The sequence below is a fragment of the Carassius auratus genome, unplaced genomic scaffold, assembly GCF_003368295.1.
Source record: "Carassius auratus strain Wakin unplaced genomic scaffold, ASM336829v1 scaf_tig00001679, whole genome shotgun sequence".
Classification (NCBI taxonomy): Eukaryota; Metazoa; Chordata; class Actinopteri; order Cypriniformes; family Cyprinidae; genus Carassius; species Carassius auratus.
Window position 1 is genome coordinate 343,104 of NW_020523380.1, and position 26,705 is coordinate 369,808.

Below are 26,705 nucleotides of genomic sequence, written 5' to 3' on the forward strand. Positions count from 1 at the left end.
ATAAAAAGAAAGAGCAAAATGTCATAACAATGACACAGCATTGTGGTAAGACAACCCCAAACCGTTTTCAGGAAGTTACAACGCAATGTAGCTCAGGAAACAAGCTTTTCTGGAACCAGAAGTCAGACAAGAGCACTTAGATCTGAAATGTACCACGCAAGTCATCACCCATGAACTGGCACTGTCACACACCCCGAAAACATCACACTGGGGAACAGGCGCACAAACAGCCTTTAAGATTGCTGTGATCAAACATACGAAGAGGAATGTATAGATGGGGCCTGTATAGATCAAGATGGACCCCTGGATAAGGTAAGAAGCCTAAATACAAGCACACAAAATCTGATAGTCAAAGGAAGTGCCATTCACAGAGATTGTGTTTCAGTCTCTAAGGAAAGCAGGGCACTTAGAGAAGCTGCATTTATCCTCAGACAAGGTGTCTCCTTAAATTTGAGGACAGGCAAGTATCCCCATTTATCATTTCTTCTTGAGTAAATTATGAATACAAGGTCAGCCGGTTCAGTTTGGTCACAGTATTGTCAATAGGTTTAACACAATTAAAACTTAATCTCTGTGTGGAAGCCATTGTAGACAGATGTGTTTCAAATCCCATGAGACACTGTGTTCACAAATAGAAAAATTATAGATTGGTTTATTATGAAGTTATAATTTAATATTAATATAACATTATATTTAAAACCAATCATAAAATAGTCTACATTCACACACACCTATAGAGAATAGAGAACAAATCTTGACTATTTTTCACTAAAGTATTACTATAAGTGTGGTGTAAACATTATTTTCACTCAGAAATTGCTAGTAAATTTCACAAATAATTCCAAACAAGCTGCAAGTAATACAATGAATGAAATACTATTTTTTTTATTATTATTATTTTATATTTTGAAAAAAAAAAAATGCTTAGCTAATTACTAGTCTGATGTAAAATGATCAGGTGCAGATAGCACAGGCACCGATATCCCACGTGATAAAATTAGCACAGGAAAGGCTACTTTCTCTTGTGTTCATTATCATGAGAAAGGAAGAGACCACTGGGATATATGAGAGTGCAATGCCTGAGAGAAAACTATGGCAGATGCAAATCAACTCTGAGGCCCAGAGCCCAGGGACAGCTAGCGTTACAGCTGACTATGAAGAGCCTTCCAGGTGTTCAAGCTGTTTAGGTATCCTGAGACTCATTGTGTTATGTAATATCAGGTGTGCATGCCATACCAAAAACAATGCTAAATATGTGTCCTATCTTTCATTCCTTGGAGGCTTTAAACATCAAGTTCTAAATATGCTTATTCTATAGTAAATATATAGGATGATCACCTACAAAGCACTCATCCATGGCAGCTTTCTCAGCAAAGTTCCAAGTTATTTTTTTATTTTTATTTAATTCACTCCCTCAAAAACAGTTTTTGTCTTTGAAAGACTCAGATATGAGGAAGCTTAGCTCATTTTAAAATGTATATAATAATAGACTAAGGCAACATACTATTTAATTTACAGCTGTCATTAATTTAAAGTAGTAAATGCATTTAGTTAAGTTGTTATATATATATATATATATATATATATATATATATATATATATATATATATATATTCATATATATATATATATATATATATATATATATATATATTCATATATATATATATATATACATATATACATATATATATACATATATATACACACACACACACACACATATATATATATATATATATACACATATATACATATATTTATATATATATATATATATATATATATATATATATATATATATATATATATATATATACACACACACACACATATTATATATATATATACACAATTTTACAGTTTTTACATTTTATAGGGAAAATAAAATGTCTTTTCTTGAAAAAGGAACAATAAATATTTGAGTATTATGGGGAAAACTACATTTAAAGCTTTATATTACCACAAAAAAGTTCAGATTAATAACTTATTAATAACCATTAGGAAGTCGTGGCCTAATGGTTAGAGGGTTGGACTCCCAATCGAAGGGTTATGAGTTCTAGTCTCGGGCCGGACGGAATTGTGGGTGGGGGTGAGTGCATGAACAGCTCTCTCTCCACCTTCAATACCACGACTTAGGTGCCCTTGAGCAAGGCATCGAACCCCCAACTGCTCCCCGGGCGCCGCAGCATAAATGGCTGCCCACTGCTCCGGGTGTGTGTTCACAGTGTGTGTGTGTGTGTGTTCACTGTTCTGTGTGTGTGCATTTCGGATGGGTTAAATGCAGAGCACAAATTCTGAGTATGGGTCACCATACTTGGCTGAATGTCACTTAACTCACTCACTCACTCTTATGCATAAGGCTTAGTTCCTTAGTACTCAACAACAAGAAAAAAAAAAAGAAGAAAAAAAAGACAAGGAATGATGAGAAAGGGCATGTCCTCACTCTGAATACTGAAGCCAGTTGATGTGGCTGACTCAAAAAATGGCCTGATCAGTGACTGTCCTGGTTGCTGCATATAACTGGGACCCTTCTTTCAGAATATGTTTGTGGGGTTTCACTGGAACAAATTCCTGTAGGTATTTGTAAGAGAGAATTCCAGAGTAGATATCAGATGAGCAGCTTTTGCCTTTGAAGCAAAATTTGAAGAAATAAGGATAAATGTTGTCATGCATACTAGCATAATTAAACAGGAACGTGTCCAGAATACATATGCAAATGTTCTTGTTCCTTTGTGAATACACAATTAATACTCAGGAGAGGGACGGAAGGGAAGAGTTTTCTTTAGTAGTCCAACCATGGAACATAATCTTCATCTATATGCAATAATAGTCATTCTTGCACACTAGAAGCATTATATAAAATGCTCATCTATGGAATAAATAAAGTTTAATTTAAGCCAAATTCCAAAAGTGATAAAAACAAATTTACACAAAATATAGCAGCTTTACAATTCATGTTTAAAGTATGACTTAGTTTATGCTTTAAAACAAAACGTAAATGTCTCTTCAAGTAATGCTAACCACCTCCTGATCACTGAGCAGCTCTAAATAAAATACAAATATCACAAGGTCACAACCATTACTGGTTTTTCACACACACATTCTAACTACGCCCCTTAGTGGCTCTACCCAGAATTACACCACTGCCGTGACAGCAGCGCCAGAGCGTGGGGCGAGAGCAGGGCGGGCAGGCTGTCATATTCTCCTCGGTGCCGTGTGCCCGTGTCTGGAAACTGTTCAGTGCTGGTTGGATTGTGGGCGGTTTCAAGGACGAGAGCCGGTTTACAGTACCGAGAAGTGGCCAATTTCATCAGCAATGGCCCAACAAAGGCATTTTCTACAGGTAATATTTTCCTCGTTGCAAACCATGTTTTGTCTGCATATTTCGTTTCGTTTTGATGCACAGTGAGAGTGGGCGCATATGTTAGTTAGCAAGCTAGCACAAGGGAAATAGGGCTGCACAGTAATAAGTACACCAGTGCAGCGAACCGGCAAACCAAATGACTTTAAATCTAGCTGTATGGTAAAGTGTATGATATTTTGGGGTTGACCGCTTACAGCCCAGTGCCAGCCGTTATCTGTGTTAAATGAATTTGACATAAAACCCCGAATAACTGTTTATCACTGTCGTTTACTGTTGCAATGTCTGCAGATGCATTGCTTTCAGGGTGAAACTTCCTGATGCATGCGGCTCAAGCGGTCAGACTGTTCTTGCCAGTTTGCTCGAGCTCAACGTAGTTAAAAGCAGCACTCAGTTAAACTAGCGTGCAGCTACAGTAGCGCGAGGACACAGCGGAGGGGCGTGCATTAGAAAAATAGAAAACCACCTAGAAAATTTTAATAGGGGTACTAGTCAGATGAGGCCACTGTAAATCTTGGGGTGGCACACCAAAACAAAGAAAAAAAACAATAAGGGTTTGCAGTATTGACTGCAAAAAATTGTGATTTCTGTCAGGGCCGGCGGCCCGGCGCTAGCCATTTGGGTGCCCTAAGCACAAATGCTTGGCGGTGCCCCCAACCAACCACCCACCAACCAAAGAAATAACTACCATTCAGAATTTCTTAGTTAGGTTCTCTTTACTTCCGAAATAACTGCTGCAAATGAATAATTGGAACTGAACAATGTAAACACAGAAAGTTAAAAGTGCAAAAAAAGTTTAGTGCAAATAACAGTACAAGTGTATGAATTTTATGAAGTATGAATTTTAAAGTGCACATTTTAAACTGCAAATAACCATGCATAACTGCACAGTAGAAATTACTCAACAGAGGGACTACATCTCTATAAAGAGACCATTCTGCTATTCTATAGAACTATATTAAACATTTTCACTACCATCAGTTGTCAGAGGCCCTACAGAGGCACACGCCTACATTTCCTAGCTGCAAAATCAGCTATCAGCAGTGTTGGAAACGTTACTTTAAAAAAGTAATTAGTTATAGTTACTCACTACTTGTTCCAAAAAGTAACTGAGTTAGTAACTGAATTACTCTATAATAAAAGTAACTCGTTACCAGGGAAAGTAATTATTTACGTTACTGTAAAAGAAAGAAAGAAAAAAAAAAGCTGCAACATGTCAGAGAATTTGTACTTTTTTTTCTTCTTTTTTTTTTTTTTTTTTTTTGCAGTTTTCACAAGTCAGTTGAAATGAGTAGAACAGACAGGTAAATAACTTTCAATATTTATTGCATGTCAACAGACAGCAAGAGTTTTATCCTGCACTTCAAGTGTTATCTTTGTAAGAAAAGTGTTTTTGGCCACTAGCTTTGTAGATGCGTGTCACACATTGCATGTACACATTACATGCACGTTCTTGCCTTTGACCACAATGAATTTGAAGTAGTGCTTATATCTTCACCTTGAAAATGCCAACTTTTCATCGGATTGCTCATTATTCGCCATCTCTGCTGCGAATCTCTGTGTAGCTGTTGCGTGTGTGTGTGTTTGGCGCCGCTGGCGCATCCGCGTGTGCCGGCATGTGTGTAAAAACACTGGCTCTGATTGGCTACCATGAAACACATGACTCTGCCTTAGCCAATCTCAACCGCTTATCTCGTCATTAACCCACCTGCTCACTCGCTGTGTGAGCCAGGGGTGCGTTCAGATTGCATAGTTTATTCATAGATATTTATTATATCAATGCATAGTAACGCACCGCATTTAACGTTCAGTAACGTTAACGGCGTTGTAACAACGGGAAAAGTAATTAGTTAACGTTAGATTACCGCGTTACTGAAAAAATAACGTCGTTACCTAACGCCGTTCTTTTAAAACTAACATTTTTATTTAAAACATTGTCTTACCTGCAAGCGATTTGCAATTTGCAATTTGACATAGATTGAGGCATAATCGAACAGACCACTGGGAGGTGGGGAAGTGGGGGGCACCAGAGGGACCTGGAACAGAGATTCACCTTTGTCTCGACTAATTTGGTCTAGCCTAGGCCTATATTACTTTTGTATATAAACATGCTTTTAGAAATATTTTATTTGTTATTTATTAGGGATGCACCGAATGTTCGGCAACCGAAATTATTCGGCCGAAAATAGCCAAAAAAGCACTTTCGGTGTTCGGCCGAATAAGTAAAAAGGCCGAATAAATTTTGCCGAACAATGACGTTTTTAATGACGCAATCAAATAACCCGCGTAGAGTGATAGGCGCGCGCTTTATGCAGCAAACATGTCAGCAGTGTGGAAACACTTTAAAGATGCAAAAACGGCCGTTTGCAGACATTGTTCTGGATTTGGGAAAGCCGCTAGGTGATGGAGACTGTCAGGTGATGCACAGCGCAGGAGATGAAAACAGCTCAGAGAGTAAACTGGCTCGTACTACAGATGAGCCGCGCACAGTCTCGCTGTCTGACATGTTCGATGAGATCCTCCAAGAGAATAACCCATTTGCAAGACAGAGGACAAGGTCGACTGCTCAACAGTTAGATGGGCAGTGTTGTGCCTGAACGCGTTCATTGAACAATAGTTCATGAACTCGTTCAAATTTTGGGCGAACGTGAACTGAACGTGCTGTATTAATGCCTGATGAACGTTACTGTCAACTCGTTCATTCTGGTGTCTGTGAACGGCACGCTCTCTCAGGTTAACTTCGTTCAATAGGGTGCCAGATTTCTATAGAGCCTTCCTGGCGAAAGCCCGGCTAAAACACACCGTAAACGGGTCATAATATGTAGCGAAAAAACACCCAATCTGGCAACACCAGCAACCAGTGGCGCACAGTCGTCCGCCGCATGCGCGACGCGTCATCAAAAAAAAAAAAAAAAAAAAAAGGCGACAGCAGCATGTAGCAAGAAGGTGTATGATCATTTAAAATAATTTTTTATGATGTTTATGACAATGTCGGTGAGAATGGGAGACAAAGCATTAAAGCAACAAAGGGGGAAGTGCTGTCCCCTCAATGCTAATGTAAACCCTGGTTGGATAAGGATTCAAAATTGGATATTATATGAAGATGAAATCTGACGCATAGCTTCATTGTTAAAACTGATAAAATAATTGCTGTCTGTGATTCTATATGGGCTGTGGCAATAATTGTGAAAAATAATAGCTTGCAGCAACATATGGAAAAAAAAGAACTATGAACTAGTTCATTTTTGGAACTTAGTGAACTTAGTTCAAAATTTTGTAGTTTGAACTATGAACTGAACTAGTTCATTTTAAAATTTGTGAATTGAACTTTGAACTAGTTCATGTAGAAAGTGAACTTTCCCAACACTGTAGATGGGTATCTCTCAGAAGTCCCCATCCCCAGGAGCAATAACCCTCTCGAATTTTGGAAGACAAATCAAGGCCGCTTTCCTGACCTGGCGCAGATGGCACGCAGGTAGGCTCCTTGTATGGGAAATTAATTTAAGATTTTATTTATATTTTGGATTATGGTAACACTTTATAAGTAGTTTCTATTTTTAACATTAACTAACAATGAAAAACCCTTATTAAAAGCATTTATTAATCTTAATGTTAACATTTACTAATACAGTATTAAAATTAAAGTATCACATTTGTAATTTCTGAATTAAAAAGTATCAAAAGTGGTAGGCCTATTTGTTAAAATTGTTAATGCACTTATACTAAAATGAACTAAATATTTTTTATTATCTTACATTAACGAAGATTAATAAATACCATAACAAATGTATTGCTCATTGTTAGTTAATGCAATAATGTTAACAAACATTATAAAGTGTTACTACCTATATTTTATATGTATTTTGTGAAAATTCCGAACTATTTTCAGTGTAGTAAAATAGTAGGCCTACACTGGGTTTCAACCATTTCATTATCTTGAAGACATTGTTCGTTTTGAAATGAGCAACTGTCAGAAAACTGCAATAAAATTTTCAACTATTCTGCAGGTACTTGTCTGCTCCATGCACAAGCACCAACAGTGAGAGACTGTTTAGTGCTGCATCTCATGTCCATACCTGCAAACTCAGAAGGACTGAAAAAGGTGACAGATTGGCAAAATAAATGGAAAAAATGCGAAAACACCGCATTCGGTATTCGGCCTTCGGCCAAGCATTTCATTATTATTCGGCTTCGGCTTCGGCCAAGAATTTCATTTCGGTGCATCCCTATTATTTATACAAGTAGCCTATTGTGATGATTTTTTCACGACCCAGATTTTTTGGTCCCCCCCCAAGCACTTGCCCTACGCGTGGTGCGTGATGTGCGTGTGCGGAGCGCCGGCCCTGATTTCTGTAATGTTAACGATAACGATAAATAGACAATATTTTGCTGAGTGTGCTATTGTGCTGATATCTTATTTCTAATTGTGATGACAGCTGACTCATGATTTTTTTTTTACCTTTATTCAAATTTTTTTTTAAAGTTTGCACCATCTTTTAGGTCAAATACTTGCATTTGGGCTGTTACCAAGTAAATGCAACCAGTTGTGAACAAAATCTTTGCAATGCAGAGAAAACAGAACTGCATCTGAAGTGCCATTTAGTTGTTTTTACACAATGTTTAATGCAGCTCTGTGGGACATGGAGTACTTTAACCCGCAGTTACAAATGAATTGATAATGTTTTGATATTTTAAACAGAAAACACTGAAAACTGATGTTTGAAATTATTTAAAAAATGGAAAGGTAAATTAAATGTAAAATTAAAACCGCCAGTAGGTGGCAGCGAGATATTGCGATTGAACCGAATCACGTGTTGATTAATTCAGAAACGAAACACTATCATGTTGCTCAGAGATGCAAAACAGTGCTGTATTTGGGATGATTTTTGTTTTTAGTAATAGAGCAAAAACAGAGAATATGTGGCCTAAAACGTAAGTCTCTTGATATTAACTTATTTAACTGTTGTATAAAACCAGTATCACATTCGTAATTATGTTGACTTTTGGAAACAAACGTAACTCGATTTTTGTGCAAATCCGATCCGATTTAAATCCGATTATATGTAGAACGGCAACAAACTATATGAAATCCAATTTTTGCAATGTTTACAGGTTTGAAATCCTATTCAAATCGCACTGCTGGAAATCCGTTTCGGTCTGACCACTCTGATAATATTTGTAGCTTTTTCACGTTCTCACACCACATAAAAAGAAAACATGTCAGAAAACATGTTTTATGTCCTGGCAGAAACAAGTGATGCATCCTAAATAGTAAGGCTGCACGATATTGGGAAAAAATAACATTGCGATATTTAATCTTTTGCAATATGTTTTGCGATATGAAATATAATCAAATTTTTTCTTACAAACAAAAATGGGGTGAGCACTCTTACATTCTCATTTTAAATTATTTAAACATCGAGAGCATTGTGTCAATTGATTAATATGCGCGAGGGAGAGAGAGCAAGACAGCGCTAGTGTTGTTTGAAGACGGTGAGCGTGCGGCCGGGGTCTCTCTCTCTCTCTCTCTCTCTCTCTCTCTTCTTCCATGTTTTAATTTTAATAGCAAATCCCCTTGATTTACCAAAAATAAAATGTTTAAATTTCATAAATTAAAAGACAAATTAAATTTGTGTGAAACTTGTTTACTGTTTTTCATAATTATATAACTTGTAGAAAAACTTTAAACACAATTGTAAATAAGTATAAAGAATGGCATTGGTTTTATTTTTAGTGCTAAAAAGTTATTTTTTTTAATTAGCATATTTTTGTTTTTTTGCTTTGGTACCGAAATTAATACAGAGAACCATGGATTTTCACTGGTATCGGTACCGAATACTGAAATTTTGGTACCGTGACAACACTAGCTGTAATCCACATTGAAAACATTAAGATATATAGCTCTAGTTTGGTACATTATAGTTTGACATTTAAAGGTAGTGAAGCCACTAAAGTTTGCTTTAAAAATGTAGATAATACAGGATGATTTTCAGACAGTGGCTTCATGAACTTTTTAAGTTGTTCAACTTAAAAAGCCAGTCCAGGGCTATGTTTCACTTGTCTCCTTTCTGCTGGCTTTGACATCCAGCCAGACTTTCTCAGAAAACGCCTCCGTTTCTCCTTTCTCATCAGTGTTCTGGTCACCTATTGGTGTAGATCACATCAGGCAATGCAGGCAAGGCTTCCAGAGTTCAATGAACTCTTGTTTAGCAGCTGCAGCGTGGCTCGCTGTATACCTTGTCTTTCTCTTTCTCCCCAGGCTCATTCAGCATGTTCTTTGCGTCTTGCTTGGGGTTGTTATTCATTGTGGAAGGGATTATCCCATCTTTTCCTCCCTCGCTCCTATCAACTTGGTTTGCTCCAGTCATTCATTCAAAGACCCACTCTTCTGCTGACCCATTTTTACCCTGATGAGAGCATGTGATTGAGTCATCTTAATTAAATTACTGTCAGCCCAGAACTATAGGCAAAAGTGATTAAAGTATATTATGATTGGAATATTAAACAATTAATTATTAAAAACTTAATGAGTTTTCTCAAACAATTGGTAACCAAAGTTTATCAGTATAATATCAGTTGCTGTTACTTTAAGCAACTTTTGATAAGTGATTCAAACAATAAATTATTAATGATTTATATTAACTTAATAATTGTTCATTTTTTATACACCTTGTTAGTAGCTTGTACCTGTGATTGGTAATCGGTTAGTACACTGTAAGAAAAATATCTAGAAAAATGGAAAAGGTAAGCTTCTATTAAATAAAATGCGTAATTGAAAATGCGGGTAAAAACCTGTGAATAATTTTCTTGGAGTGTAGCAAACTGACTACTAATAAACTGCTTAAAACTATAATTGTTTAGCAGTGTAGTTTTACTAGTCTACTCACCGGTCTCGTGTCCCACGGAGGTGATCGGAAGGATATAAAAAAGGAGCGACGACAGTGAGGGAGGAGAGAGGACCAGGCCTGGGCTTTATTTTGTGTTTTGGTTTTTATTTGTGTGCGGCAGTCGTCCGGAAGGGGCTGTCGCGCTGTTTTGTGTTTATTTTGGTAATAAAGTTTTGATTTGAATGTCCACCGGTTCCCACCTCCTTCTTCCCAAGATGATGGAGTTTTTAAATTGTTACATCGAACAAATCTAAATTAACATATACAAATATTTTCTAGATTACACGCTGTCAAGCACTCATAATTTAATAAATGTAAATGTTCGCGCCTCCTTCTTCCCGTGATTGGGAAGTTTTTAATGTGTTACACTGGTGCCGAAGCCCGGGAGGAAGGAGGAACGCGCTGCCGAAGATCCGTCGCTGCTGGGGTGAATCTGTGGTGCAATAGAGCAGTGTGAAGGTGTCTTCTTGGGGTGGTGGGCTGGAGCATCCTCGGCGGCAGACTCCTTCGGGAAGGAGGCGGGAACCGGCAGACAATTCAGCCAAGTTTTAATAACCAAATAAACACAAAACAGCGTGATAGCGCCTTGCGGACGACTGCTGCACACAAACAAAAAACAAACACAAAATAAAATCCAGGCCTGGTCCTCTTTTGTCTTTCACTGTCGTCGCTCCTCTTTTGTATCCTTCCAATCTCCTCCGTAGGACTCAAGACCGGTGAGTGGAGCAGGTGTCGCTCATTTCCCAATCACTGCACCAGCATTAAAATAATGATCAGCCACAATTTATACTGTTAGTGTGTGCTTCCTTTATTTATATAAAACGTCATTTCCTTCTTTCAATTCTAAATTCATATCTTATAATTCAACCTTTTTTCTGATAATTCTGATGTTTTCACCAATAATCAGTAAAAAAAAAAAAAAAAACTAATTCTTAATCCCTTTCTCTACCCATGACGCACAAAAGATAGTAGAAAAACATCAAGAAAACAACCTCAGTGCATTCTACCAATGGACTAAACGGTCCCACTGGGGCTTCTGTAATGCCCTTGTGAGTTGCTGATGGGGTGTTTTGAAGAAGTGCAGCCACAGAGGAAATAAGAAGAACCCATGATAATAGAGACAACAGTAAAATCTGTTTGACCACAGAGAAAATTAAAGTCAGAGCCTTTAAACTTCATGTCTCATTCTACTTATGCCACAACCAAATGATGCATTGAACATGTGCAGATCTCTCATGTGGTTTTCAAAGGGTACATTCTGCACCCTTAATAATTGGCTCAAGCTTTTGTCCACAGCTCGTCTTCCAAAAATGTATCGCTTTGCAGGAGCACAGGCACCGTTTAGTTTTGCTGTCACTGCCACCCTTCCAGTTTACCTCTAAAAGGGACAGCTGCAATATATTGTATGCTTCATGTCGTAGCCCTTTAACATGACACTGGAGAGTAGACGCTCTTATCCATGGGTCAGCAAATCACAGATAAAAAAAGATTATGTAGCTGCAGGTCACCCAGGATATAGTTCAGCTGATGGTGTCTTGTGTGCTTTGAGCTGTTGTCAAGCCTGTAGACTGAGTGAGGAACTAAACTGCAATCAAGCTTTGCTTGTTTGGTTGCCGATCTTTCTGAAATTTTCGTCAGAATGATCAGCTCACCTGAAACCACCGCAGCAGGGTTGGCGAACCTTATCTGTTTGCTGTGATTGGGTGGAACACATCGTCTGACATTCCTGTTATTCAGTGCCGTGTTGAAGAAAAAAGGCACAGCGGTTTCACATTCTGGCATTCTGTGAAATATTTTGCCTGCTGCAGGAATTTATTGTGAAAAGCAGTAATCAGAGCTTGTCCGTGTTTTGACCTACAGCACAGAGGGGGGCAATGGACTGCCTCTTATTCTCTGTTTTTCCTTCCCTCCCACAGTTTCATTGTTGATGCTTGGTTTGAAGAGAGGTGATGGATGTCCGCATGGTTCTGGGGGGTCCAGATAACATTCTCCTGGCCAATAATCCTGACGCAGGAAGTGGTTGTTTGAAGCATCCCTGTGAGGACCAGGTAAGCATGGAAAAAACTTGGGCCATACTAAGGCAAACCCCTAAGCAAACTTGAGCAAACCCCTAACCTTAACTATTAAGGTTGTGCTTGTCCTGTGCTGTTGGTGCTACAGACTTGATAGCTTGAATAATGAGGCTCGTAATAATAGCTCTTTTCTTTAGTTTTATTTATTTATTTACTTTCTTCCCTCAACAACTGTCATTTTTATTTAATTCCCACATACTTGGAAAACCTGGATAAATGAGGCAATTAAAAACAAATTATAATAATTTCTGTAATTCTGAAATTGTTATTATAATTCTGAAATTATTAAATAAAAATTTAATGTATTTTTCAGTGTATTACCACTCGGTTTAATAAAATAATGTTTGAAAACAAGCAGCTTTGTCATTACAACAGAAGGACCAGAAATGTATGTAAAAAAAAAAAAAAAGAAAGACGCTGTTTTACAGCTGTTATTTATATAGATTATTATTTATGTTTAACATTTCAAGTTGTTTCAATTAACAAAGAACAACAGTATATTTAAAAATAGCATTAACCTAGATTAATACAGTCTGTTAAAAATTTGCTAATTGTTAGTTCATGATACCTAATACATAACTAATGTCAACAAATGACACATTTTTGGAAGGCTAGGTTATTACAAGTTATCTTGTTGCAGTGATCTTTTGGAGAATAAACTTTGTATTTCTCATGTAGGACAGAAGCTCCAGCCCATCTGTCCTTCGTTCTGTGACCACCACAGGGAAGGAAGGTCTGCTGAACAGGAAGAGACCATTTGTTGGAAGATGCTGTCACTCATGCACACCCTTGAGTCAGGTTGGTTTGTTGAAGCTTTTGGCATATTGAAACTAAGAAACATCTGTAGTTTGACTGTTACTACAATTATGTGTTTTCCAGGAGAGGCTGTTCAACCCCAGCATCCCTTCACTGGGGCTTCGTAATGTGATTTACATCAATGAAACACACACAAGGTAAACATCCTCTGTTGACCATGGACCTCATGGGTCTGAATAGATGACCACTTCTCTCATTATTTAGCATGAGAATTTTCACTGTACATTGCTTGGTTATGCACCTTGTTATAAAGTATAATTCATTAATTTAGTTTGTGATGCACCATTAATTAATACCATAGTTGGTCAAATGTAGTTTCCCTGATGTGTGTTTACATTCAAGTGTCAAATGGAAGGTTGTAGTTTTCTGTGAGGAGTGGAAAGTCGGGGAAATTATTAACACTGCTTGTCGGGGGATATTATGTACCTTGATCTCATGACAAGGACCAAAGATGGTCTGAGCTGGTACAGCCAATCAGGGGAGGAAGTGGACAGTGTGTAATTCAGTAGAAAAAAATGTATATATTGATATTAAACAATTGATTCTACCAAATGGGTGAAACAATTACACAAAAAAGCTCCAAAGAGAACTCCTGAAAAATATTCATTGAGTCGTGAATCTGTCGGATGCATGAAAAAATCATTCAGATGATTTCTGAACAGGTGGGGGAAAAAAACCCTTGCAAAGTTAATTTATTCACAAATGATACTGAGATTACTTAGATTTTTCAGAATTTCATAATTCCATCTGATTTCATGTTCCACAGAAGGAGCAGAATGAGAATGAGTAAATAATGACAGAATTTTAAATTTTGGGTGAAATATTCCTTTAATGGGGCCTATAATGCAAAATTCACTTTTACATAGTGTTTGTACATTAATGTGTGTTGGCAGTGTGTGTACACAACCACCCTTTAATGATAAAAATCCACCTACTCCTTTTTTTTTAATCCCCATAAATCATAAGCAGTGTCCCAGACAAGCTGTTTTGCAGAATGTGTACAAAGTGACATCACATTGTACAGGCCCCGCCCATGACTATTTACGGACACTTCTATATTAGCATAGACCCCATCCTGAGTGAGCTGTACACAGTTCTCCATGTTTATCTACTCGCTAGAGCATCTAACATCAGCATTCAAGTAAGAAATGAAAAAGTGAATAAAGAAGAATTATGTAAATAAATGAATAAAGCAGAAATGAGAAAGATGCAATCTGCATCTCTCATTCAAACTCACTTGCTCCTGGTATCTTTTAAAGCTTGTCAGTCCTCTTTGCATTGGATTATGGGAAATAGGGCTTCAGCGAGTGTACATCAATTGTACACTCGAAATCAGATAGGATTGTGGGTAAAAAGTAGTAAACAAATGTTGGGAATGAACTCGTTCACTCAGAATTTGGACATCGCTACAAAATTGCCGGCACCCACCCAACAATATAGGGGATAGGGAGCTGTTTTGGACACATTAGGTATTTAACCTTAAATGGCTTTAAAATGCAAAAAATAAACTTACATGATATGCAACAGTGTTACGTGAGCATGACCATGAAAAACGGGAATCACGGGATAATCAAGATCAAACAAATGTTACATTTTGGCAGAGTATGCGATGCACAAGCTGTAAAGGCTCTTCTGGAAAAGGAGGCCGAGAGAAACAGCTTATTTAACAAATACACAAAAAACACTTAGTTTTAGCCTCTTGTGAAAAATGGTAATTTTCAGTATGGAACAATAAATGATACAGTATGTTTTGTATTTGGAGCTGGAACATCACAAATACATTCTAGGGACACCTGAGAGTTATGTTACATCTTGTAAAAAGGGGCACAATAGGATCCCTTTAAGAAGCATTTCAGTGAAACAGTCTGCTACTGTAGATTCTTTAAGTCAGAAATACTCATTATACTTTCCATGCTCAACTAGCTTTTATTTTGTATAATACAGACACAGAGGTTGGCTTGCACGGAGGCTGAGTTATGTGCTGTTTGTCTTGGAGAGAGATGTCCGGAAGGACATGTTTGCTCGTAATGTGGTGGAGAACGTGCTCAACAACAGCAGGTACCTGGTGTTTAGAAAAGCAAGGAACAAGTGCAATGTAAAGCTCTGTTTCTAAGCAGCAGGAATGCATCATAGCATCCAGATGACTGTGAGTGTTATTGCTGTAGGCTGGGAAGTGCTATCGTGGAGGTAGCATCCGAGGGTGTTAGCACAGGTGCAGAGTCTGGAGTGGATTCCAAAGCTGTCAGTAAAGTTAGACGGAAGACCAGAGGATTCCTGCAGGAAATGGTTGCCAACATCTCACCTGCCTTCATCAGGTACAGTTTTCATCATGCTCCATGAGCAAAGCTAAAAAAAATTTAAAGAAAAAAACTACAACCAATGAATCTAAATGCAAATGTACTTAAATGCATGCACACATGTAACCAATGAATCTAAATGCAAATGTACTTGTTCTTTTTAATGTTTTTAAAATAAGTCTCATATGCCCACCGAGGCTTTATTTATTTTTATTTAAAAAAAAGAGGCAAAACAGTAATATTGTGTGATATTATTAAAAGTTAAAATTGTTTTATATTTTGTTTTAAAATGTAATTTATTTATGTCATGGCAATGATGTTTATTTTTCAGGATTTTTCCTGAAATTTATTTAAAATCAAAATCTTGTGAAACAATGTAAAATCTTTACTGTCACTTTTGACCACTTTAATGTATCTTTACTGAATCTAAGCATTCATTTAAAATACTAAATAAATGTAAAATTACTCCATGTTTTATATTATATTTTAAATAGTAAATAAATATCATTTTGGATTTGTAATTTATTCATTGATTAGAAATAAATCCTAGATCATCTTCTCTCTTTTTTGTATGTCTCTTTCAGAATAACAGGATGGGTGTTGTTGAAACTGTTTAATGGATTCTTCTGGAGTATTCAGATCCATAAAGGTCAGCTGGAGATGGTGAAGAAAGCAGCATCTGAGGTCAGACATTTTCATGGCCTTCTTTTTTGCCCAGCATGCACTACCACACATAGCGTAACTTCTCCCAAAACAGCATCTGATCAGTCCATTTATTACAAGAATATATACAGATAAACAGATCATTAACAAACAATATCTGTCCACCACCTTTTTATGAATATTTAATGTAATGTAATGGGTGGAGAATTAGAATAGCTTTATATAGATATCTTAAAGTATAATTTTTTTTTTTACTGTGTGTCTTCTAGAACAATGTTCCCCTGGTCTTCCTTCCTGTTCACAAGTCCCACATAGACTACCTGCTTATCACCTTCATCCTGTTTTGTCACAACATCAAAGCCCCTCACATCGCAGCCGGCAACAACCTTGACATCCCTATCTTAAGGTACACAGGTGTCATGATGTCAACAATAGACAGTCAAACCGATATGTTCATTTATGATACATGTATGCATGCATTGTACTCCCTCAGCACACTGATACGGAAACTAGGAGGATTTTTTATCCGTCGTAAACTGGATGAGACTTCAGACGGAAAGAAGGATGTGTTATACAGATCACTGTTACATGCAGTAAGTCCACAGAGATATCAGATCTACTTATGTGTATAGTGGTACGTCATAGGTTTCAAAGTAGATTTACAGAAAATTACACCTTAATGTGTTAAATATCTCAGTGAAAACGTGGCAAGGAAACTACCGAAGATTTTAGCCAGTGAAGGGGGAATAACCTTCAGTGGAACCAAGCTCAGCATGGGGAAACCATTCTCCTCTGCCATCCTCCTCCACTTTATATGCACATTCATTACTGTTCAAATTATTTGGGTCTGTATGGTCATTATTTTTCTTTCAGGTCAGCAATACTTTTTTAGCAAGGATGCATACAATTTAAAAAGTGTAGGGGGAAAAAAAAACTTTCTAACCCAAAACTTTTGAACAGTAACATTCAAAGGGCTACTGATTTAATCAATATTTCATATACAGCATTTAGTAGTTATTTACTGAATATAAACCTCTGGTTCTTGCTCTCTATTTCAGTCCAAATTATTTGGAGTCTCAGTTTGGTTACTTTGAAAAAAATAAGTTGTTTGCATGAGGCAATGTGTGTGGTAATTTATTATCTTATGAGCTACAGGAAACAGGAGCAGCTGTCCCAGTGGGCAATTGTTGTCAAATAGACATCAAATTGACGTCAAACATCAAACATGACGTCAAAGGATTGGTCAAAAATGCGAATCAAATCGATGTCAAAACTTGACATTAAATTGGCGTCAAGTTTTGACAATCATTTGATTTGCTTTTTTTTTTTTTTTTTTTTTTTTAACACATTGATGTCCTATTCTAGACCACAAGAATAATGACAAAACAGTATTAAATGCAAGACATGTTTTATTAAATTCACCGGTTTATATCATAATTTTGTAAATTTTCCATAAATTAACATGTAGTTGTAATACTGTATATACTTGGTATTACAATTTTATTTACATTTATTCATTTAGCTGACGCTTTTGTCCAAAGCGACTTACAATTGCTATAAATGTCAGAGGTCGCACGCCTCTGGAGCAACTAGGGGTTAAGTGTCTTGCTCAGGGACACATTGATGTCTCACAGTGGATTCAAACCCAGGTCTCTCACACCAAAGGCATGTGTCTTATCCACTGTGCCAACACTTACTTACGACGTTGATTTGACGTCAACTCAATGTCAAGCATGTTGGCCCATATACTTACATAATCAATTTCAGTATGGGATGAACCTAATATTTTCACCAATTAACCACTGGAAGGACTTGATGTATAATCTGACTTTGAAATTATGCTTTGCAGCATCTTGATCAAATCTTATATTTGACGTCAAATTGACATCAAGGTGCCCGCTGGGGTAATATGGTCTGCTCCAGTGCTTTAGTTAAAATGACATGGTGATTGTCATTGCAGCGACTGTTGAGAGGCTTGTGGTTAGAGGTGGCTGTCATAGGAAGCTGATGGATTACTCCTGCATTATTTATGCTGTTTCCGGTTGAGCACCCCATTGCCACAATGGGCTGCTTTAATTAGAGGGAGTTTGCAAAGGGCGATTCATGGATCTTAAGGATTGTAATATTCGTTGTGTTTTTTTTTCTTTCTGTTTTCCTCTCATTTTCAGTACACAGAAGAATTGTTGCGGCAGCAGCAGTTTCTGGAGGTGTATTTAGAGGGCACGCGCTCTCGCAGTGGGAAGCCATCTCCAGCACGTGCGGGCATGCTCTCAATTGTGGTTGACACACTCTGTGCCAACAGCATCCCCGATGTTCTGATCGTGCCTGTAGGCATCTCATATGACCGCATTATAGAAGGAAACTACAACAGCGAGCAGCTGGTATGTCTAGCTCTGGTGATATTCAGCAAAAAGCCGATATGAAGTTCAGTTATAATGGTACTCAAAGCAAAGTTTTTATATAATAATTGACTGTTCTCCTCCCTTCAGGGCAAGCCTAAAAAGAATGAGAGTCTGTGGGGAATTGCCTGTGGCGTTTTCAGGATGCTCCGGAAGAATTATGGCTGTGTGCGTGTGGATTTCACACAGCCCTTCTCACTAAAGGTCAGTGCAGCTCTTCTGATCTCAGTTTGGGTGACTGCATAGCAGATCTCTCCCCTAATGTCTGGATCTTTCTTCTCCATTTCTTAAGGAGTACCTGGATACACAGCGCAGCCACCATCTCCAGGCCCCGCTCACGCTGGAGCAGATCCTTCTCCCCACCATCATCGCTGCACAGTACGGCCTTTAGGCTTCCAGCAACCAACATAATCATATGGACTGCTGTTTATTGGTATGTGGAAAGATGTGTATGGCTAATGGGATTATGTTCAGTTTTTTTTTTTTTGCAGACCGGATCAGGCTGTCTTTAATGGAGAAGATGAGGATCATCTGAATTCTAGAGACCTGTCAGATGAGCCCTGGAGGAGGCAGGTCATCGCTAACCTGGCCAAGCACGTTCTCTTCAGTAAGGGCACTTAAAAGCCATGATACTTTAATAGTTTCTTAGGCAGTGGGCGATTTTTCAAGCATTGAGGGTTGGGTAAATTTGCTGTTTATGTGGGGTCAGCAGTTGTAAAATGACTAATGGCAATGCTGCTCATTTATCATTTGCCTGAAAAACTTGCTTGTATATCATGGCCTACATAATCACTGGCATAAAAAAAAAATCTGAATACATGGGCTCATTGTTCAGATCAAAAAGATACAGAAAGTGTATTTCTAACATCATAATTGCTAAGGAAAACCAAAGCCAACCAAACAACTAGTGAGTGAATTTGACAAAGCCTTACAAAAACATGTCTGGATTTCATATTTCACAAAAAAAGATATAAGAAAATCATATTTTACTACTTTTTAAGATTGTTACAGGGTTCATACAGTCATAATAAACTTGGAAATTGTATTTAAAAACTGCAATTTCCAGGCCTGGAGAAGTCAAGGAAATGTATTTCACATATATCTGTGCTATATTTTTTTTAAATCAGGTCCTGAATATTGTAGAGGTATCACGCATATATCTAGTTTTACTCATTTCCCAGGTTTCGCATTAAAAATGGGCAAATTCTACACACATTTATTAAAAATAGCATGTAGATTAGATGAGTAAATAAGTATTTGAAAACAGCATGAGTAATTCAGCTCTTTTACTTTCTGAAAATGGCTACACATCAGCGCTTCTCGCTTACACTACAGGAGAACTGCTGCTCGCTGCGTGCGACACGAGACTCTTATTGTTTCAGGACAGTTGACAGAATTGTCACTGTGTTGCATCATCACAAAACTGTATCATTTGCAATTTTATCATATTGTATCAAGTCTTTTTAAAGCATTCGGTAGATGTGCATTCCAGAGACTGTTTTCTGTGTGCCCATAGTCATATTTAAAAGGTGCGCACGTAAAGCCACCTCGAAAACACCTCCAAGTACCAAATTGAGTTATTTTTCCGCTATTTATTGCACTTAGGTTGCCAGATACACACAAAAATATGTCAAAATGTCCATCCTGTCGAGTATCCTCATAAACACAGTTTAGTTCATTTCTGTATATTTCTGTACCTGAATATTACTTGTTAGACCTAAACAGTTTCCTAAATGAAATTCAGAAATTCAAATTCAGAGTTTATTTGATAAAATTGGTTAAATAAATTATAATATTCAGTGATGTTATATGCCCTCTGAATAGAGTAACCTCTGGCACAGTCGTAGCTTGTACTTACTATTAAAACAAATATAAAGCAAATAGGTAGCATTAATTGTCATTCAAGATAGTTAACAAATGCTAAGATAAATTTGAACAGATTTTTCTATACTTGTAAAATAATGGAACATTAGGTCATAAATATTGTCTCAAAGGTTATGAAAAAGTCATGGAAATTTATTGGCAAAATGTCTACAAACAATATTTTTAGTATTGTGGCAATATTTTTATGAAAATCCAAAGAAATTTTCCCCAGAATTCTAATTATTTACTTTTAAGTAGTGGTCGACCAATATGTCGCCAAGGCTGATAAATCGGCTGATATTTGTCATTTTTCAAATATCGGCATCGGTTGATAAGTTTTTCTACTTGGCCGATGTGTTAGAGGCGGGACTTTTATTTTGACGGCGCTGAGAACGGCACAAGGTGCTCACATTCTCCCTCTTGTTAAGGGAAATACAGCACAAAAATTATATCGGCTATCATCCACCCTCAATTCGATCGACCACTAATTTAGAGGTTTTGTAATTCTCATTATTCTCAATGATTCCTGTTGTATTCTCATTACTATATAATGTAGTAATGACAATCAATATGTCAGGACAATTTTTTTTTTTTTTTTATTAAAATGCTGTCAAATGTATAGATTAAAGTTATAGACTGCTGGTCACAGTCAATTGTTACAATGTTACAAAAGTTACAATGGTGATGTGGTGCTTTTAGCCAGTCACTTTCCTCTGTGTTTGAATGCCCTGTTGGTGCTTTTTTGAGGACAGAAGGTCAGAGGATCGGCACTCTGAGGTGGAATTTGCAGCTTGCTTGTGAATGTTTAATATAGACACTGAACCTGGTTTTCTGCTCCAAAGTCACTCTGTTTTTCTTCATACAGCATATTTCAGATACTCTCGGGTGTTTTTTTTAGCTCGCAGACAATGTCATGGAGTTTGTAGATCATGCAGTTATGAATTGAAATAGTGTCCTTTCATTTCTCTTCATCAAATAATTTAAGGGTGAAGTGTGCACTCTTGAGGACCGTTTTGCAAGAGAAAAAGTCAACTCACAAATTACTGTTTATATTTGTCTCTACAAATTAAGATTGTGTTTTGACATAAACAATGACACACTTCACCCTTGAGCATCAGAATTTTTGGCATATCTTGCAGTTTGCCTCAGTTAAACCACTTTCACTTTTGATCAGTCTGATTACTGCCTTCTGTGTATCACATAGCTGCCAGCAAGTCATCAGCAATCATGTCCACTCACATCGTGGCCTGTCTCCTCCTGTACCGGCACAGACAGGTAAGCACTGTCCTCACTTCCTATGCAGCATACACCACATCAGCCCTTCTTTCTTCAGTCAGTTTTATTGGGTTTTGATTGGACAGGGTGTACTGCTGTCTAAACTGGTGGAGGATTTCTTCAATATGAAGGAAGAGATCTTATCACGGGACTTTGACCTGGGTTTTTCTGGGAATTCGGAGGATGTGGTCATGCATGCGCTTAGCCTTCTGGGAAACTGTGTGAACGTCACCAGCACCAACAGAAACACAGAGTTCATCATCGCTCCTAGGAACACTGTACCTGCACTCTTTGAGCTCAATTTCTACAGCAATGGCCTTTTCCACGTCTTCATTGCAGATGCTATTATAGGTAAAAGATCTGAGATGCCACCAGTCATAATTTTACAAAGACTGATGATACAAATAATCAGTGCAGGGTAGATTATTTACAAATTGTAGTCCGTTACTGGTTGTGAATTATTTTTCGAAATTGTATTTAGTGATGTAATCTATTAGATTAAACATTTGTGAGTACTTGTAAAAATAGAATACATGTATGAATTTATTTATTCCATATTTAGCAACATCAAGAAACATTAACAAAAACTGGGATTTGTGCGTGAACTGCGGGGGGTTTTATGAGTGGATGAAAAGATAATAATTAATACATAATAAAATAAAATAAAATAACCTGTATAAAACACTTGAAAAATTGGTTCATGTGATCATCAACCAACATAAAAAATCTTTTTTGGGGAATATAAACACATAATACAGATTGCATAAAAAACAGACGTAGCACACAGTTTGTTTGTGTATTTTTGAACTATTTAAGAATTACAGACCGAATGTGTACTGTAACTTCATGTATATGTATGTGTGCTAGCTTGCAGCACACTGGCCCTGCTGAGAGAGCAATCTGCAACTTCAGCGAGTGAACAGAATTCTTCATCTACGCTGCTCAGCCAAGAGAGACTGATCCGCAGAGCTGCAGGCCTCTCCCACTTTCTGTCCAATGAGGTGGCAGTAGCAATGGTATGCCCTCAGTCACATCACTCACTCAAGCAGCATCACCATCTGGTGGTTGACTCTAATCTCAAGCAAAACTTTTGATATGCTGAATCAAAACCTTTGACATTTAACTTTTAAAAATGACAATTTAAGTGAAATTCAGTACAAGTTAGGGCTTTCAGTGATAACGCATGCAATTAATTCCAAAATCCTTAACGCGTTAAAATAATTTAACACAATTAATGCATAAGGAAATCATATCATTTCAAGCCACAAAACTCAGGAAGGTTTTAAATCGAATGATCGAGTAAGTGAATGCGTTCAAACAATCAATCCAAACAGCGCAAAAAAAAAAAAAAAACGTATTCCATCAATAGAGACTCACATTGTGTTTTCATTGATTTATTCATTCCAGTCATATTCCGTGATTAATTCTGAGGAGTGCGAGAGCTCTTGTTGCACTGTATGAAGTACTGTCTGAACCGCAAACTATGTTTTCTCGGCTTGATAAAGCAAACCAGTTTCTTCCTTGGATAGTTTTGATGGATGATGATTCCAATCAAGGAAAAGATGATTGCAGTGACATACAGGTGTCGTACAGTAAGCATGCTTAATATATTGATGCTCAAACAAACCGTGTATAAGTGCTCTAGATGCACAGATCATACATTGTATGTATGCACATTATGGACATTCATGATGTTTCCACACACATTCAGGATAATGTTTGGATTTGTCAGGTGTATGTTCTGTTCTGAATGGATCCGTGTACTGTAGTATGTTTAAGCAATCAGCTCAAGGTGATTTGTTTAGAGTTTTTTTGGCGTCTCCATGTGGTTCTGTTCGGTATTGCAACTTGACTTGTCTACTGTACTTCAGTCTACTTCTTATATGACTTGGTTGTTTGATGTCCTTTTGGGGTCTCCAAGTGTCCTTTCTTGAATAGACATCATAAATCTACATTTATCTTTAAATAAGCTTGCATAAAATACAGTTTGGTTACAATCACTTTTTATCTTTTGACGCAGTAGTACAAATAAAATTAAGACTAAAAGAGATTATCATACTGTGTTGCTTTTTGCATAACCATATTTTAATGGGGTTGAGAATAAGGATTGTTTTGCAGACAAAGCCATAGTGTTGTTTTTTATATTGAATCTTCATATTTGACTGTACAGGGATTATCCCTACACTTATTTTAGAACAAGCTTATTTCGAACGCTTTGAAATCTTAAAGCAAAACAGAGATTTATGTTATGCGCTACTAGATGTAAAGATGAGATACTGTTTCAATTTAACAAAGAAATACCCAGGTAAATCATTCAAGTGTAATAATGTTGTCTTTTTTCTCTATAGCCTTGTCAGACTTTGTACCAGGTCTTCCATGATGCTGTCATCAGGTTAATCGAGTATGGTGTGCTCATTGTAGCTGAGGTAAGCTCTCATTTGTCCTGTTATTTTTTTGTTTAAAGCTGCAATACTTGAGGCAGTATTTTAAAAAGTGCCATCAAAGATCAAATAATATTCGAATGATGCTGTGAGATTTGAATTTGTATTGAAAGTCATTTGCTGGAAAGTCCGTTGAAGTCGAATGACCTGATTGGGTTTTAGGTGGATTTCGGAAGATTCTATGATTTCATTATTTCAGTTTCCATTTCATTATTGTTTTTCTGAATATGAGTAAAAGTGTAGATTCAGGCTACCTTTTCATCTATTGGTAAATACACTACACATCAAATAATATGTGTGCCTAATATTAATAATAGTTTAAGGTCACTCATTAAGTAACAATAATCAATAGTAATTATTCTAGAAAAACATTTGACCGGAAAATTCATCTCTTGTGTTCTTGTGTTCAGGAGGACCAGGAGGAGCTGAGTCCTTCTGAGGAGCCTTGGCCCAAGAAGTTTCCAGAGGCTCTTGCTTGGCGAAGTGATGAAGAAGATGAAGACAGTGACTTTGGAGATGAACAAAGAGACCGTTACCTGAAGGTATCTATCTATCTATAGTAACAAAAGTTCTGTTTAGCTAAAAATGAAACCATTTTTCACACTGAATATGTAAAAGCATGACGATTTCTGAAAGTGGTCTATATACAGGTTATTTAAAATAAAAAAATGCCTTGTAGAATGATGATCCAGCAGCCCATTTAAAAACTGATGCAGAGATGTCAGAAGCCCCACATTAAACAGCTTGAAATAACTACTGGCATTACATTTTGTTAAATCCTAACATGCTTATTTCATTTTATTCATTTTATTTTAGGTGAGCCCATCAGCTGAGCCCCAGGAATTTTATACTTTTCTTCAGAGGATTCTCACTCCGGTGCTGGAGGCCTACAGTGGTGCAGCTATCTTTGTACACAGCCTGATATCGCCCATGTCAGAGAGAGAGTACACGCACAAGCTTTTCAAGTATCTGCTAACTCGCACAGAGAGAGGAGTGGCTGCATATGGTGAGCATATGTCCCCCACCTTGAAGACAACCCAAAAATCCATTGATCATTCTTTCCCTGCTCTGTCATCTTTACTTTTTTAATGAATATTATTATTAAGCATTTTGCCAACACTCATTCTTGCCCCACATTCATGGTTTGATCATATGTGTGAATGTTTAAGCACTTTAAGTTGTAATCTTGTATGAACGGTGTTCTATAAATGAATGTATTTATATTGATGACATTGTTGTTGTTGTTTTTTGTTTGTTTTTTAGGAGAGAGTGCCACACACTACCTCGTAAAAAATACAGTGAAAACATTTAAAGAGCTGGGGGTGAGAAAGCCATCCTGTGGCATTTGTTTGCTTAAAGGACTTACCTATTGATGCATTATTATTAGCCTATAAGTGGCTTATTCAAACCTTGTAACTTCCTCACGTTCAAATGTGTCAATGCACTTCTTGCATCATCAATGCAGTAATCAAAGGATCATCAATGATGCATAATAAGCATATTTTTGTGATTCACAGGTGCTTAATGAGAGGCGAGAGGGTGGTGTGTGCCGTCTGGAGCTGAGCAGCACTTTCTTACCTCAGGCCAACAGAAACAAACTCCTGCAGTACATTCTGGGTTTTAGTCTGCTGTGACACATTAGGACCACTGACACAACTGCGTGGCTTTCCACATCACTTAAGGGCTTTTTACTGGCTAATCATAGGTGCTACTCTAAGGAAAACTTTACCTGGAAGTGCCTTCACTAAATGCCTCATACTAAACTTTAGTTAGTCTTCCTTCACTGAAAATTCCCTCCACAATACACAATTAGTTGTCAGCTCTTTTGTTTACTAAATGTTTCCATTTACACAATACTATGCCGGTGAAAGCCCTTTGGTTTTCAGCTAAATTGGGTGTGTTTATAGCTCTGAATGTTTCTTTTTAACTTTCACTATCACTGTCAGAGCATGTGAAGAAATCGCCATTACCTTACAGAGAACAGAAAGACAGTGCATCTTTCGATAACACGTGAATACATCATAATGGACTCATTTTTTTAAAAGTGCAGCAAGCGTCCAAGTAGTTTATGAAAGTAGCATTTTTTAGCAGGCCTAGAGGATCATGAGGGGGAAACTTTACTGGAAACTGAGCTTGAGTGCTTCTGCTTGGCTGACCATTTCAAGATATGTTTGAAATATTTGGAGGAGGTTCTCTTGGAGCCAAAGAACTTTGATTTCCTGCTCAGTTGCTGGTATATTTTATTTTGGAGTTAAGCAGTGAGTCTTCTATGCTCAGTGTGTGCAATATGTCTGTAGTATGTGAATTAAACCCTATTTATGCCAGAAATTTGTCTCAAGGCACAATATAACCAGAATGCTGAAAAAGGCACGTTGCCTTCATAACCACTAGAATATTGTGTTTGTTATTGAATATATCGAGAGCCTGTGAGCAAGCAAAAGTTGAAGATACCCTGTAATGTCCCAAAACTGCAGTTCACGTTACCTCATCTTCATTCCGTTTTTATTATCTGCTCTTTAGAAAGCCTTTTCTGCTGATGTATCATTTCCAACTTCATTTGTCATGTGTTTTGTATTATCCCAACTTGTTTTGACAAGTCGTTGAAGAAAACTCATTTGTGCGTCAGC

The 26,705-nt window shown here is 37.2% G+C and overlaps 1 protein-coding gene across 1 annotated transcript; it reads left to right on the forward strand.

Annotated features, from left to right (window-relative positions):
• Nucleotides 1-112: 112 nt before the first annotated feature.
• LOC113069503 (glycerol-3-phosphate acyltransferase 1, mitochondrial-like) lies at nucleotides 113-26,705 on the forward strand. Its single transcript, XM_026242631.1, has 23 exons — nucleotides 113-312; nucleotides 3,125-3,347; nucleotides 6,738-6,840; nucleotides 12,169-12,300; nucleotides 13,003-13,122; nucleotides 13,204-13,277; nucleotides 15,085-15,198; nucleotides 15,306-15,455; nucleotides 16,022-16,121; nucleotides 16,370-16,506; nucleotides 16,594-16,693; nucleotides 18,269-18,481; nucleotides 18,590-18,703; nucleotides 18,792-18,877; nucleotides 18,991-19,106; nucleotides 21,567-21,637; nucleotides 21,724-21,988; nucleotides 22,505-22,653; nucleotides 23,986-24,063; nucleotides 24,489-24,620; nucleotides 24,895-25,084; nucleotides 25,342-25,400; nucleotides 25,596-26,705. Exons 4-23 carry the CDS (start codon nucleotides 12,202-12,204, stop codon nucleotides 25,710-25,712), a joined length of 2,484 nt encoding a protein of 827 aa, XP_026098416.1. The 5' UTR covers nucleotides 113-312; nucleotides 3,125-3,347; nucleotides 6,738-6,840; nucleotides 12,169-12,201; the 3' UTR covers nucleotides 25,713-26,705.

Excerpts from the sequence above, each read along its gene's own strand:
- LOC113069503 (XM_026242631.1), top strand. The coding sequence starts at position 12,202 with ATGGATGTCCGCATGGTTCTGGGGGGTCCAGATAACATTCTCCTGGCC. Across the intron at positions 13,278-15,084 it reads ATCAATGAAACACACACAAG|ACACAGAGGTTGGCTTGCAC; the intron begins GTAAACATCCTC and ends TGTATAATACAG. Across the intron at positions 15,199-15,305 it reads AACGTGCTCAACAACAGCAG|GCTGGGAAGTGCTATCGTGG; the intron begins GTACCTGGTGTT and ends TTATTGCTGTAG.